Here is a 15,652-nt window from a genome sequence, read left to right as displayed (position 1 = left end):
CGTCTGCAGCGTGAGCCCGGCCGTCCCCGGAACCGGGACGGAGTGCCCCCCCCCGCCCCCACTTGTCTTCATCGCCGCAGGAGCCCCGAGGTGCCCCAGGACCCCTGAGGTGCCCCAGGGACCCAGGGCCAGCTCCCCACCCGTGTGCAGCTTCCTGCCGCGATCATGCCGACCGAAGCCTCGTGCGGTGGCGGCGGGTGGACGGACAGGCGGACCCTGCTGGGGCTGGGGCTTCTGAGGGAGCTTTCGCTCCGCGGTGCACTGCCGGGCCCTACCCGCCCACGGCTGCCCCTCCGGCAGGCGTCCTGTTTTCTCGGGTCCCAGGGCCCCGCGGCCTCCGGCCGAGTGGGTGTGGTGACCACCGAGCATGCTCCCAACCGGCACTGCCCTCGGCTGTCCCCCTTGCTGGGTGCTCAGCGCCCGGGCCTCCTGGGCGCGTGAGGAGTGGGGTGTGAAGGGGGGCGGCCGTTCCCCTCGGTGCCCCCCCCCACCGGTGAGGGGAGCCCCCCAGTGTGGAGCGAGCTGCCCTCTGCTCTCTGGCCTCGTGGCCCCGCACGTCAGGTCTGTGAACACGCACACGCACACGCATGCACACGGGGGTTTTTTAAGGCACTTGGTCCCTGTGATTAAGTCCAGGGATCTCCGCCCGGCCAGCTCGCTGGACTCGGGGCCTTTGGTAACAGGGGCGTTCCTGCTCCTGACCACGGAACTGGATGCTGAACGTCCCTCGGCTCGTGGGGGTGCAGGGCGGGACCCCAGCTCCCGGACTCTGCCTCGGGGCCCCTCCCACGCCGCCCGGGGCTCCGTCCCTGCCCGGCCCCGGTAGCCTCGGCCCGGCGGCGGCGGGGGGCTCTCGCTGGCCCCCCGCCCGGCGAACGCCGATGGCTCGCAGGTGCCTCCAAGCCGCTCGGTTTCCACAGAGTCAGTCTTTCCTCTGGGGCTTCTTCGGAAAACACACTTAGACAAACCAGCGTAAGAGTTAAAACCACATTTTCCAGACAGGTAGCTCGCGGCCGCCCGGAAGGAAAGACCTGCGGCAGGCAGGCACCACGCAGATTCCCAGGCAGGACCTGGCCCTCCTGCGGGGGGGGGGGGGGGGGGCCGTTCCCGCACAGGGGCGGGCGGGGGCGTCACGCAGCTTCCGCCGCAGCCGCAGAGCAGCCCGGTGTGTGGGTCCTGCGCCGGGCTCCGGCTCCACCGGGTGGTGGTGTGCACACAGAGCAGGCCAGGTCCCCGACCCCTCGGCACCACAGCGGGGCCCAGAGAGTGGGGCCAACACCAGGCAGCGGCCAGAATCTGGGGCACAGTCGAGAGGACAGGGCAGTGCCGCTGTGCATCGAGCGCCCCAGGAGGCGCCGGGGGAACCGTGGGGGCGACGGCGAGAGAGAGCCGGGGGGGGCCGGGGGGGGGGGGTCGGGAGGGACCTGGAGAGGAGTGGAGCCCAGGGCCGGGGCAACAGCTGTCCGCTCTGCCCCTGAGCAGGCTCCTCGGCCCAGGCAGGAACCACGCGCAGTGGGACTGCAGGAGAGGGTCCCCAGCTGTCAGGTGTGGGAGCAGGTGGTGGGCAGAAGTCCCCCCCCGCCGAGCTCGGGAAGGTGTCCCCGGCCGCACCACGGCCCCTGCTCGCGACCCCGGGCATCCTGTCCACACTCTGGAAGGAAACTGCCGCTGGTGGCCCCGCCTGCTCTGTGCAGGGCCGTGGGCCCCCCCGCCCCAGCCCCTGGGCCGACGGGGGGTCTGGGGGTCCCGTGGGGCTGCGGGCCTGGGCGGCCAGCAGGGGCGGGTCCTCACTGTGCGTGCCGGCACTCATGCGTGCGGCCCCGCTGATTCGATCTCGGGGGACGAGAGCCCGCTCGTGTGCGATCACCAGCCCGGAACGGCCTGTGCCCAGGCCGCGCCTCGCATGACAGGAACGCGCTTTGACGAATTGCTGGTTACTCGCGGGGCCGGAACAGCTTCCGTCAAGATTAGTAATCGGATAATCGATTCTGAAATTCAATCTCGGGCGTTCCTTTCCACTCCGGGGTCAATACGTCCTGGAGGTTATGGGACCTGGCTCGTTTGCCTGTGTTTTTCTGACTCACCTCTCTCCTTCCTCCCATTTCCAAATTGGGGGCCTTCAAGGGGGACGGACCGGCCGGGGGGCTGCACACACTTCTCTCCACGCCGCCTCTGGCGTCTCCGCTCTGACCCTCTCGGGGTGCAAGCCCAGGCGCTGTGTCGGTCAGTGCCGTCCACACTCACAGGCACGGTTTTCACGCTCAGGGCGGGCTCCGTCCAGCGGGGGTGTGGACAAGCCCACGGAGCACCGTGCAGCAAGGGTGGGACCCAGCAGACACCTGTGGCCCGGAAGGGGCTCCAGGGGGCCAGGAGAGGTCTCGGGCGTCCTGGGTGCGGCTTCAGGGCCGGGCTGCAGGGCAGGGTGCCGGGCGCGCCTGGATGCCGCCGGGGCAGAGCAGACCCAGGGCGGGGGGAGGTGGGTCTCCCCACGGGGGCCCGGGGGGCTCTCCGGGACAGATGTCTGTCCCCACAGCACTCGCTTGGGCAGCGAGAGGGAAAGAGCGAAGGTTGCCCAGAGCCGAGAGCTGGCGGCTGAGTGGGCTGTGGAGGCAGTGGGCCTGGGACGAGTGGATTCACGTGGCCGTGTGCGGGACCCCCGCTGTGGGGGTGGGCGAGGTCCGGGAGCAGATGCCGGAGGCTAGAGGCAGAGGCAGCCTTGGGAAGTGGGGGCTCCGCACCAGGCGGGGGGCTGTGCGTGGGGGGAGGGCGTGCCCGGTGGGCTGCAGGCCTGTGTGGGGGGCGTCTGCCACAGGGTGAGTCGGCCGCGGTCGGCCCTGGGACCTGCCAGCTGGCGACCCCTGGCCCGCAGGTGAGTGCCCGGCTCTTTGAGACGGAGAGTGGCTGGGGTCCCAGGGCCCAGGTCCCAGGATCACGCAGCCCCCTGCAGCCCCACGGCTGCGCCCCAGCCTGCACGCCACCCCACCCTGCACGCCTTCGTGTTTCTAGGTGATCCTCAAGCCTCAAGCCGATGTCACTTGTAGTGTTATGTTTTCAGTTAAAAAAAAACAAAAAAAGAGCCAGGGCACAGGGCAGAGTTTCTTCTTGAAGACGTGAGCAAGGTTTGGGGCACTTTGAAGGGGGGGGTGAACTGAGGGCAGGTGCTCCTGAGGTACAAAACGGCCCCTCCCTGTGCCCCCCGGCCGCCCCCACTGCCCGCCGACTCTCCGACGTTCGTGTGGGTGCGGCTCCGACCCGGGCTCCGCTCAGATGCCCCAGTTTGGTGGGGCCTGAGAACCCCTGTCCCTCCCAGCTCCACGTGGCGCGGCCGGTCCCCGGGGCCACGAGGAGCAGGGGCAGCCCCGGTGCCCTCCGGGTGTGCTGCGGGTCCAGGTCCAGCACGCCCCTCGCCGTGGCCTCGCCCTGGTGTCCCTGCCTCCCCTGGGTGCCCAGAGAGCCGGCCAGATGTGGTGGGCTCACCGGCCAATCACCGGCTTCCCTTGGGCCCCAGTGCCTCTCTGGAGACAGTGTTGGTTTTTAAGCACGAAAATGTCACACGTCCCCCAGAGTAGCATGAACAGTGTGGTGGGTCTGCATGCCCCCCACCAGACCCAGCGGTGGGTCGGCATGGCGGGGCGCCCCTACTTCATCATGTCCGTCACGGGCGGCCGCCGAGACCCTGAGACCCAGGTCCCAGACCTCCCCCCTCCCCTCCGTCCCCTGCACTCGCACCCCGGAAGCGGCCGTGTCCTCCCCGGGTCACCGTGCAAGGGCCACGCCCGGCAGACTCACTGATGGTTCTGTGCTGAGGTGAGGGTTTGTTCAGGGCCCCCCCGATTAGAGCCCAGAGGTGTGGTTTCACTTCCCGCGAGCTCGGGAGCCGGCCCTTCCCGCCCAGCAGCATCCCCTGGCCCGGCCCTGGCACCTGGGGTGGCCCCGGCTCCCGGCCCGCACCTGGCGGGGCCGAGCGGCCCCCGGGCTGGTGGGCCGTGGCGGCCCTCTGGCAGCCAGATGCAGCGGCTCTTGGCCGTTACCGCCACCTCCCTGCCCCACGAAGAGGACAGGAACACTTGGCTCCGGCCTCTGACCCTGAGTCCCCCCCCCCCCCAGCTCACACATGAACAGTGCAGAGAGAGAACCTCCCCCCCGCCAGTGGCCTGGCGGAGGGGCCCTCCCTGCCCCGACCAGCCCAGCGGTGGCCTCTCCCTCCCCAGACCCGTTTGTTGTTGATGTTGATGTTTTAGTTAAAGGGGGCGTGTGTGATTTTTATTTCTTCGGTTCTGTTAGCTCTGTTCAAGCAGGAACTATGCAGTTTGGGGGACACACTGTGCAGTGTCACGGGGGGACCCTGGAGAAAAGCTCGCTGGCGGGTGAATGACCCCAGCGAGCGGTGGCGGGGCACGCCCGGCACCAGATAAACTGCCGGGCAGGAGAGGAGGCCGGCGCCCGCCCGCCCGCCTGGGCACCCAGCGGAGGGAGGCGAGGCGTCCGGCCCGCGGGAACGCCCGGTCACGTGGCTGCGGTCCCCCCGGGGACGGGGGCCGGAGTTTCCACCCAGGGCGTTCGCGTTATTTGGAGAATTCAGGCTAAATAGGGAAGCAGCACCTCGGAAGGTAGGAAAATTATTCTGGTTTAATGGCTGGCAGTCCCGTGTAACAACAGTGCTCATCAGCCGGCCCCGCGTCCGGGGGGAGGGTCATGTTTTATTAAAACTGTGGCTTATTGTCAGGCAGCCCCGCCGCTGTCCCGCTCGCTCCGCCCAAAATAGCAGGCCCCGTGGCGGTGGCTGATGAGGATTAAAAAGACAGAAATAAGTGGAGGCTGAAGTGGGTCCAGGACACCCGAGGTAACACGAGAGCTCACTTTTTAATGAAACTTGAGAAACTGCATTATTTTCCACTGCTTTGCAAAACACCTTTGAAAAAAAAAAAAAAAGCAGAAAGTGGAAGAGGAGTTTAGTGATGTTGCAACTCTGCACTTTCGGAGTTCCAGTGCTGGCCCTGCCCGCGTGGCCGGGTCCCCCGTTGCTGAGGCCCCGGCCGAGGCGGCGCCCGGTGCAGGACGTGCCGGGGTGGCAGCCCAGGCGGCCGTGGTGGACACGGCCGGCCCCCGGGGGGCTGCTGACCCAGGGCCACGGCGGGGGGCGGGGGGCGGGGGAGAAGGATCAGGTGCCGACGGCAGACTTTCAAGGAGGTCGCCTCTTCTGAAGACGTCAAAACCCGCATGAGAGAGACCACTTCGCCTTCCTTGGCACCCCCCCAGGGGGGGGCCTCCCCCCCACCCCGGGCCAGAGGCACTGTCCCCCCAGAACAAAGGCGTGGGCTCTGCTCCCCCCGCCCCCGCCCTCTGTCGTGTCTGAGTCGTGGCTCTGAGCGGCTGTCCTCGTGGAGTCTTTGTGTCCTCGGCTCACACCGACGGCGGCTCCTTCCACGAGGGCCAGTGGGCACCGTGAGCACGGGCATCCCACAGCCCACCGAAACCACAGACGGTGGGGGGGGGGCCGCTCCCCCCCACCCCAGCCCGGGAGAAAGCCCCAGCTGCCCCAGAGTGGGCGGGCAGGGCGGCCGGCGGCCGGGACGCTTCCCGGAAGCTGCTTCTCAAGGCGGGTTTGCCCGCGATGCCCCTGGCTTCCTGCGTCCCCCTAAATTGCCGTGCTCTTGGGTTACAGTGCTAACTATAGCCGAAGGTGCGTTTTCTGGGAAAGTTGGAAAGGGCTTTTTAAAATTACCTCCTGGTTCTAGGAACGAGAAGGAATGCCTCTCCTGGTTTGTTCTGCTCCTCAGAAAGCTATTTCGGCATCCCCTTAAAAATAGAGACGGTTGCACCTCGGCCCCGCGTGGGGCGGGAGGGCGGAGCCTCCGGGGGGCCGTGTGCCTGTGTCTGCGCTGCCCTCCCCGGCTGCGGGCTTCCGCAGAGCGCGTCCGAGGGCCGGGAGGCAGCCTGGGGAGGGTCCCCCCGTGTGGGCTCCGGAGGGGGTCACCAGGCTCGTTTGCCCCCCGGGTTGCTTTGGTTTGAAGGGCAGCCACGGCCTTTGAGAGAGAGTAGCTCTCCTCACGGAAAACCAGCGCTTTAGCCGGTTCCAAAACCGGAGCCGGGAGACGACGGTGTCCCTGCCGGACTCTCGCGCTCGCGCAGGGGCAGCAGGCAAGCCCTGTCCACGGGTTCAAGTCCTGGTTCAGGGGCTTCCTCCGTGGGGCCGCACGGCCGTCGGAAAAGGGGGGGATGCTGTGAAGTTGCGTGTGGCCAAGCCTGTGGGCACCTGTGGCGACAAATACAGGTTTTAAAAACTGGGAAATGTATTCTTTGCAAAGCATCGTCCTTATCCATCTTAATTCTTTTCTTTTTTTTAAAGCAGGGGTAAAACAATGGCCGGGTTAACACTTGGGAACCCGATTTCTTGTCCTTTAAGCCCAAACCCGGTTCCTGAGGAGCTAGGATCAGTGTCGGGGGGAAACCCCACCTAGAACATTCTAACCCTAACCCTAACCCTCGGCCTCCCCGCCCCACAGCCCGGCCTCTGGCGGGGCCGCAGCACCCGGGGCCCGGCCTGGGGCCTGCCTGCCTGTCACTCCGGGCCGTGTCCGCGAAGGGACCAGCCGCACTGCTGGTCCTGGGGGCAGACACGAGACCCCGCCCGGGCGTCTGTCCGGACGAGCAGAGGGGCACGGGCGCCTGTCGGAGGCGCGGGAACTGGGGTGCAGCGGCCCCCCCGCCCCGGCCGCCATCTTGAGTCTTCGGTGAGAACATGTGTGCCTTGTGGTTGAGCTCAGACTTTGCATTAATTTCAGACCACGGTGACTTTCACTCACGTGCCCGACAATTTTCATCTTTTTCCGACAATCAGTAAACTGAAAGTTTACCAGAAAGTGCTAGGGCGTGCACACAGGTCTTTTCTTGACAGAGGCAGGTGATTGGAGCCTTTGATGGAGCACTTGAGCAACTGCTGTGCCCTTTGGAGAGCAGGCCGGAGGCCGGGGGAGCCGCCAGCCCGCGGCCCCGCCCGCCCTGCTGACATTTGCGGAACCCGACGGCCCCGCATCCCACCCACAGCGGCCCATCCCTCCCCTGACGCGGCTTGCCTGCTCTGTGGCGACTGGCTCGCCTCCTGCCCCCCCCCCCCGACCCTGTCTTCATGACGAGGACAGCGTCCCCCCCCCCAGAGAGCTGGGCGCCAGGCCCTGGAGGCCGAGTGCCCCCCGTCCCCCAGCACGTGGAGCCCTGGTCTGTCTGCTCCTCCGGCGTCAGTGACTGAGAAGCCCCCGATGCAGAGAGCAGGAAGGGGCCTCGGCCAAGCCTGTGTGGTCACGGGTGGGACCCTCGGGCCCCACCCTGCGCGGAGCCTCATCCCTTGGGGCCTCAGCGGCCGGCTGGGAGCGGGGCCTGGTCTCGCAGACGCCCCGTCTCCCGGCAGCGCGTGCCCAGGGTGCAGGGACACCTCGCCGGGGCTTCGGGAGGACGGCCGCAGGCCCCCAGCGCCGGCCGCTGGCGCGCGCGTGTCTGAGTGACAGGTTGGAGGCTGTGCCGTGAACGCAGGCGGATGCAGGCCTGAGGAGCGTGGCGGAATCAGGACCTTCAGGAGTTGGGCCTCAGAGTTCACTCAGAAACGGTCACGTGGCCCGGGCAGCGTCTGGTCCACGGGATGTCGGGCCACCGTTGAGGTCAAGCCCACCCAGATACGCTCTTTGTGGTTGCTGTCACTCTGGGGGGGGGGGTTGCTTTCCCTCCGGGTTCTGTTTATGCGTGAACTCTGGTCACCTAACGTCCTGTGCTTCCGGGGACCTCGGGGACACACCCACCATCAGGGCCGGGCTTTCCTCCTGCAGGTCAAAGTGACACCGTCGTCCCCCATTCCGAGTCCCTCCACACAGAAGCACACTGGGGGAGAGCAGGGGGCAGGCCGGGGGTGACAAAGCCCCGGTCACCGGACGAGGTCATGTGGCTCACTGCCCTCCTCGGAACCCAGCAGATGCGGCTGGGGCCTGGGTCAGGGCCCTGCGGGTCCCAGCCGGCCAGGAGGAGGCCTACAGGGCGGGCGGGTGGCCGCCACCAGCGTGTCCGCTCACGATGGCCGTGTGCCCCGGTGGGAGGGCCTCCACCTGCCTTTCCCATGAGAAACCGTGACCCCGGGGCCTGGCGGCCGGGACCCCTGAAGGGAGCCGTGGTGGCCTGTGGGCAATCCCCAGGCCGAGACCGGCCCCGGGCCCCGGGCTCCCTCGCCCTTTGTGTCAGGGCACAGGAAGTGCTGACGCGTCAAGTGAGTTCTCACAACGCAGCGGAAAACGGGTGATCGGACAGGCCCCACGCGGTTCCTTTGGTCGCGTCCCTGTTTTCCTTTTTCACAAAAACGTGTTTGAAGAAATGACCGAAGAGGAAATGCTCCTGGCTCCGGCAGGACACCACCTGCGCGTGTGCGGTGTCGGCGGTGGGTGTGGGCGGCTTGCTGTTTTGGAGAGAAGCTGCCCCCGACAGGGAGGTGATGGCTGTGCCCTCACCCCCTCCCCTCGCAGGGGGAGCCAGCGGGGGCCAGACGGAGGGACGGTAGCGCTGGACGGAGGCAGGGAGGGGCCAGCAGCAGCCCTGGGTCCGTCCACCCTCCCAGCATCAGCTCAGGGGGGGAGGGGGGGGCGGGCAGCCACGGCTCTCGGGCCCTGCGAGACCTTCCTGGGAAGTAATGGGAAACAACTTGTGTCCACCTGTCCGTTTGCAGCGCGGCCAGCGGGCGCAGTCTGGAAGTGGGCAGACCCGCCGGCTGAGCGGGTGTGGGCCGGCGGCCATGCCCGGGTCCCCGGGTCCCAGCCCCAGCCTGTCCGCCTCTCCGCCGGACCCTCCGTGGTCTCCGCGGGACGGCACTCACAGCCACGGGGCCTGCCCCCCTTCCTCGGAGGAGAGGTCCGGAGCGGAGTCTGTGCAGGCCCCTGGGCTGGAGAAGCGCTTTGCCCAGCCCTGCAGTGGGGTCTCAGACCCTCGGCGGCTTCCGGAAGCCGGGAATTCAGGAGCGTGGGGGCACCTCCCCCGAACGCGGGGCGAAGGCATGAAACGGCGTCCAGACTCGGACGGGACGACTCCCTCCCTCCCGGGCTGTTCTCGGCGGTCCCACGGCGCCCGTGGGCGGGACCAAGAGTGGCCCTGGATGTTCCGCTGCGGCGGGCGGCTCCGGGCCAGCCTTTTCAGAACCGTAATCAAAAGGAAGAAACTCATGTGAAAGTGCAAACATTTCACTTCAAAAAGGACTTTTCACCTTAACTTGCACAATTTGTGAAGAGCTGAGAGATCGTGTCATCCCAGGAAGAATTTAGTTTCTGTTTACAGATACTGTAAGTACAGGTGAAAAAAAAAGCTGTACATTTTGGCTTTTGTATTTAAAAAAAAACGCGATTTCCCTTTCACTGAATTTCAGCTGCGTGTGCAGAGGTGGACTCGGGGTGCATGACACACACATCCTGCATGCGTACCCCCGATTAGAACGAGGCTTCAAACTGCCACAGGAGTTTTAGAAAAAAACAATAGTTTCCACCTTAGGAGCATTTTAGAGAAAAATTAAATACGAGGGAAAAAACCCTTCTTATTAAACCAAACTGTGGTGTAACAGCTCACCACATCCTGCTGAGGGACATCTGACGCGAGGCAGAGCACAGGTTCCGCTTTCGGGCTCTGACGAGCAGCGGGGTCACATGCTACCTGCCGTTCAAAATACCTCTGCAGAGCAGCGACCTGGGCGTCGGTGGAAAAGCTGAATAAGAAGTGGAAACTGTCAGCGGAGGGAAGGCGTTGTGGGAAGGCGTGGGCGGCGCCGACGCGGCCACATCAGAGAGAGAGCCACTCCCGAAATAGCCCCCGTGGAGCCCGGGCGGCCGCGGACTCCTGTGGACCTGGAGCCGTGACCTCATGGAAGGGAGATAGGAAGTTGTGGCCGGGCGAGGAGGAGTGGGGCCAGAGGGGCCCGAGCCTGGTTCTCAGCCCAGCCACCCGGGCAAGCCCTTGGCCTTCCCCAGGCCTTCCTCGGGGGGCTCTCCGTCCGTCTGTGACACGGGAGCCGTCGGGGCTTGCCCGACTGGGCCGTAGCCCGGACGCCCCCACGGACGAGAGTGTGGCTCTGCGGGTGTCCGTCCCCGGCTGTGTGGACGGCCGGGTGGGGTGCCGTCCACCGTGCAGTGTGCGGTTGTCCGTCTGGGCTCGCTGCCTCGCAGGCCCAGGCCTGTGGAGGCCTCAGGGCCGGTCCTGAGGGTGTCCGCGCGTCTGTGACCCCAGCTTGGCGTTTCTGGGCTTGGACGGGACAGGACCCGGTGACCGGCCCTTCCAGCCGACACGTCGCTGGGAGGGGGGCGGGGGCAGTTGCTCATCAGAAACCACCCGACCGCGATGACAGACGGGGAACTTTGCTCACTCGGTGGTCCCTTCCGGCCCCCCGGTTCTCCTGATGGCCCCAGCGGGGTCAGACAGGAGGGCCGGCACCGGTGTAGCCACGCAGCGGCGGGAACCAGGGCCCTGGACCGCTCAGGACACGCTGGGTGGTTTCTCCACTCCCACCCACGGCGAGCGCTCCCGCCAGGTTCAGGTGCCCCCGTGGGCACTAGGGGAAGCCCACTTCTGAAGTTCCTTCCCCTTTCATCTCGTCAAACAGATGTTATTTTCCTGCGGTCTGCGTAAACTTGAGGAACTAGAAGATTCTAGCTTCGTCGCTGACTGCCTGCCCTCCGTTCTCCATCGTGATGACACTCAGGATCCCCCCTCTGGGTCCCCATCATGATTGTGACCCCCCGGACTCCCTCCCCAGGACACATCTTCGCTGCACCAGACCCCTCCTCAGTCCCCGACACCGTTGCCCTTCAGACCCCCGATCAGTCCCCATCGTTACCCCCCACTCCTCGGGGCACCCTGTCATTGCACACCCTCCAGCCCCCCTCCCGCCTCCCGGACCGTTACACCGTGGCCACCCACCATGGTCACCCCCCAGGCCAGCCTGCCGTTCCCCGTGATCACCACCCCTCTGGCCTCCCTCCGTGTTCACGCCATCATTTCTCCCCGGGAACCCCCTCTTCAGTTCCCACAGTGAGTAAACTCCAGGTGCCTTCCCATTCCCAGAATTATCACCCCTCAGGCCTTTGTTCTCAGCCTCAGCCTCATCAGGACCACCCACCAGGGGTCCCCTCGACAAGCGCCCTGCTCCAGCTCAGGCCACCGCCTGCTCCGCGTGGTGGCTCACGTTCCGGGCCCCCCCTCCAGTGCACGCCACTCCCTGCCCGGCTTCCATCCCAGTCCCCATTCCGACGGCCCCTCAGGCTGCCTTCCGTCACGATGGCCCCTGGGAACCCTGGTCCGTCCGATCATTGTGACCCATCGGGCCTCCCTTGGCTTTTCCATTGTTATTCCACCGTGCACACCCACTTTCCGATGCATCACGGGTCAGACCTCGCGTTCATTTCCATCATCATTCTCCCCCAGTCTCCCTCCTTTTGCCCACCATCACTTCACCCGAACCTTTCTCTCGCTGTCCATCATCGTCAGCTTAAAGCCTCCCTCCTCTTGTCCGTCATCGTTACTTCCCCTCAGCCTCCCTCCTCTCCGCCACCCTTACGTGGCAGGATGGCTGACCGTGGGGTTGCCCCCGGGCCCCACCCCTGCTGTGCCCGCGGCTGAGGGTCGGCTGTGGGAGCGGAGGGGACGGTGGCCAGGGAGGTGGCGGTGGAGCCCCCGGGGACAGCTGCAGAGGCAGACTCGGGGCGCTGTGTGCACCGGGGGGGGGGGGGGGGGGTCACCGGTCCCTGTCCCCGCGGTCCCCGCGCCCGAGGACGACTCTGTCTGCTCACAGGCTCTGTCCCCCTGAGTGCGTTCCACCCGCGGGCTCGGGGGGAGCTGCCCTTGGTGCGGGGAGCCTTTCGCTCCCCAAGACGTGGCATTGTAGAAACTCAGGATTTCTGATTTTTTTGTTGTTAAAATGGTGTTTGATGTGGCCACGTTCTGCCACACACAACCCGTACGCGTGCCTCTTAAACGAGCGAGAGTGTAACCGGCGGGATGGGGGAGGAGGGCACCCTCCCCGCGTGTGCCCCGCACCCGCCTGTGTGTCAGGAGGGAGCGCGGCCGGAGGCCTGGGGCGGCAGACGCCGGGAGGACGAGGGAGAATGCGCCCGAGGCCGGTGGCGAGGACACTGTCCCGGGGCCGTTCGGGGGGAAGCCGCCTGCATGCTGCCGAGGGGTCCCCCCGAGCTCACTCCCGAGCAGGCGCTGCCCTGAGGCCCGGTCTGGGCCCCGGGCGTCGTCACGCCCCCGGCAGCTGTGAGGAGCCCCCAGAGGAGGGGGAGTCCCCCCAGCCCTCCCTTCGCCACCTGCGGGGAAGGTGGCTGCGTGTCAGGTGACTGCACGTCACTCCCGAGTCTCAGGCAGGGTCGCAGCCTGTCCTCTGCGGGCGGGAGGGCCGGGGCAGCAGGAGGGCCGGTGGGCGGACGCCGCGGCCCTGGGTCCGGGCCAGGCCGCGCCTTCGGGAAGAGCCGGGGCTCGGGGACGGCAACTCGGGCTCCTGCCTGTGAACTGGTGCCAGGGAGCTGTGTTATCAGGTCCCATGACACAGTTCCTGGCTCCCCCGACGGCGTTTTATTGTTGTTACCCTTGGAAACAGTGGGGGGTGGACGTTGAAAGGCAATTTAGGGAGGGGAGTGGAGGGACGAAGAGCACACCGGCTGATTGCTCAGGAAGCCGCCCCGGGCAGGCCGGGGCCTCCGCAGAGACCCTCGGCGTTTATCTGGGCGGCGGAGGGAAGCCCAGCCATTCCGTGACGCGAGCATGCGCTCCCCACCCCCGACCTCCGTCAGGAAAGGGACCGTGGGGACGCCTCCCGGGTGACATTTCCCCTATCTGGATGCCCATCGGGGACGGAGGGAGGGGGCACTGTGCAGCCGCTCACGGTGGCCTTTGCTCATTTCCTCCCCGGCTGCCAAAACTCACAGGCCGACAGCGGCCACGGAAACAGAGACGAAGGAAGAGCCGCGACCGAGGGGCGGTCGCTGGGGGGGGGGGGGGGCCCCCCCGGGGGGGCTTCCATGTGGGTGCCAGCTGCTGGTCGTGGGACCCCACACACGGCTCAGTGGTGCTCCCCTGCCTGGAGAAGATGCACCCAGGACCCTGGGGAACCCCCGGGGGAGCACCAGGATGGCGGGGGCCGGCTCCCAGTCGTGTTGCTGGCCAGGGCAGCGACGGCACGGCCACCAGCGCCTCAGGCACAGCGGCCAGCTCCCGGGCCGCCCGGCCGCTGGCTCAGGACGCCCCGAGGACTGGGCTGGAGGCAGGAAGGAAGCTGGTTCCCTTCACAGGCCACGTGCAACGTCCTGAAGGCACGGCCGGCGGAATCTCTGGTTGCTTACCTGCGGTTCTGTGCAGAGCCCTGCCTCCCTAACGCTCTCCCTGTGTTTGTTTTCTTGCAGTAAACGAAATCATACGGAACGACCTCTCCAGCACCCACACCCACTCGTAGCTGGCGGCGTGGGAGCCCACTCGGAGGCTGCGTGGTGTCAGCCCCGCGAGTGGCAGCGGAGGTCCAGCGTGCAGACTGGGGACTGAGTAGACCGAACCGCGTGGCACCACTCAGAACTCCCGACCCGCCGGAGACTCGTTACACGTACAGAGAAGGAGCCCTTGAACCGGAAGGCAGGCTGGGAAGAAGGAAGGACGGACGGACAGAAGGACGGAAGGAAGGAAGGACCGCTCCGTCTTCCGAAGGAAAAGTCATCTCCAGGAGAAATCCGTGAAGGGGTGCGGTGGGGTGAGGGCAGGAGGCAGACCGGCCGAGGGCACAGCCCCGCCCGGCAGCCCGACGCCTCCGCACCCTGCGGCGCCCTGGGTTCCGGTGCTGGCAGTGCCGTACGTAACCCCAGCCTCCGCGTCAGGGCATCGCAGGGCTAAGCATTAAACTTGCTGCCAGAGAAGTATTCGTAGGAGCAAAGCTATAAACACATTTATCACGAGGCTTTGTCAGACTTTGTATGAACAAAGAGAAGGCCAGCGAGCTAGGCGTCGGGAGGAAACCCTAACACGTCTCCTGCGTTTTCCCGACTTCTCCTGGGTGGCCGTGATGTACGGTTCTGTGGCCTCACTCGGTGCGTTTCAGACATCTTCCAGTTCGTCATCTCAGCTCCCTGCCATCTCCCCTCCCCGGTGTCACTGAAGCCATGGGACTGTTCACCGTAGCATGCTGGAGTTTTGTTTTTTAATCGGGCTTTGCACCTAGCACAAGTAGGCCGACCAGCACAAGAGAGGCTCCTGGACAAGAAAAGAAGTCTGTCCGTCACAGGGCAGGTGCTGCGTTTGCATGTGTGTACATATATAGACACGTATTTATGTAGAACAGTAACAGGTGGCCTCCGGTCTTCGCCCAGCGAGGGCTCCCGGGCCAGCGGTAAGCAGCCTCCGTCTGGGGAGGCGCAGCCGGGGTCCAGGCCCGGCTCTGCAGCGGCTCCCCCGGGGGCCCGTCCCCCGTCCCCCCCCCCCCCCCCCGACAGGTCTGCTGGTCTCGTCTCGTGCAGATGACCGAGCGCTTCGGGAGCGGAAGGAGGTGTGCTCAGAGCACCCCGCGTCACCAAAGGGCGAAATGGGAGAGTGACTGTGAACGACTTTCGGAGGGAGTGCACTGTGTGTGCAGCTGTCGGATGATCATTTCACAGGAGCCTTACAACCCTGCTTCGTGTGAGAAGACGGTTACCAAAAAGCGACGCTGTGACGTGCGGCGACTGGAGCGGGTTTCGGATGAGCTCCTGTTAACAGATAGGGTAGTGTAGGCTTTACTGCTGCATTTTGTACCATTAACGGCTTCCCACGCGCAACCGGAAAAAGCATGGTGGAGCTGAAACACGTGTAACCCGATCCTGGTGCCTTGGGAGGCCCCGCCCCCTGCTGGAGGCGGCCTGAACTGCAGCCGCGGGTGCAGGTCCTGGGCGGGAGAGCTCGCCCCCCGGGGGAAGGGCTCTGAAAACGTTCTTCTGGGTGAGCGCGTCTCACCTTTTTAGCTCACAGAAAAGAAACAAACCCCCGAAAGCCATACTGTCACTTTAGCACGCGCCCGTGAGGAGCGGAAGCGGCATGGCTGCTGCGGGCACGGACGGCCCCGCTCCCCGCGGGCGCCCCTCCCGCCGGCGACCCCCGCGCCGGCCGTGCGTCTCGGCCCTCGACCTGCATGAGCATCTCTGACGGACGCCCCGCGGGGAGGGGACGTGTGACGTCTGCGTCGGCGCTCTCTGTAGTTAGGAACTAGATGCAATAAAGCAGCACTCGCTTGCCGGACGCTCTGGGCTGGGAGTGAGTCATTCCCGCGGGGGCGGGCGGCCGGGGCGGGGGGCGAGCCTGCCGCTGCGCTGACACGGCCGCCGGCCCGGGGTGGGGCGTCTTCCGTCCACGCTCTGGGGGAGCCCGTGGTGGACGTGGGCGCAGCGCCCAGGCCCGTGGGGGCGGAGCACTCGCCTGTGCCTAACACCTCTGCCGGGGGGGGGGGGGGGGGGGGGCGCCAGGGCGGGGCCTGGGCCACACGCGCCCCGGCGTGTGCCTGCACCCCTCCTCGGGTAACCGCGTCTCCTTCCCCTCGCTCCCGAGGCCGCGCCCCTCCCACCCGAATGTCCCGTTGGGCGCTGCTGGGGGGGAAGATGTTCCCGGTCCCTCGTAAGCCAAGTGT

The 15,652-nt window shown here is 66.3% G+C and overlaps 1 protein-coding gene across 1 annotated transcript in view; it reads left to right on the top strand.

Moving 5' to 3' along the window:
- The window catches only part of NFATC1 (nuclear factor of activated T cells 1), a 71,437-nt gene extending 57,048 nt beyond the window's left edge, over nucleotides 1-14,389 (top strand). Inside the window, 1 exon segment of the mRNA XM_028524080.2 lies at nucleotides 13,416-14,389. Within this exon segment, the coding sequence (XP_028379881.2) occupies nucleotides 13,416-13,465 (50 nt within the window). The 3' untranslated portion in view covers nucleotides 13,466-14,389.
- The last annotated feature ends 1,263 nt before the right edge of the window (nucleotides 14,390-15,652 follow it).

The sequence above is a fragment of the Phyllostomus discolor genome, chromosome 9 (assembly GCF_004126475.2).
Source record: "Phyllostomus discolor isolate MPI-MPIP mPhyDis1 chromosome 9, mPhyDis1.pri.v3, whole genome shotgun sequence".
Taxonomy (NCBI): Eukaryota; Metazoa; Chordata; class Mammalia; order Chiroptera; family Phyllostomidae; genus Phyllostomus; species Phyllostomus discolor.
This window is presented reverse-complemented; position numbering and strand designations above follow the sequence as displayed.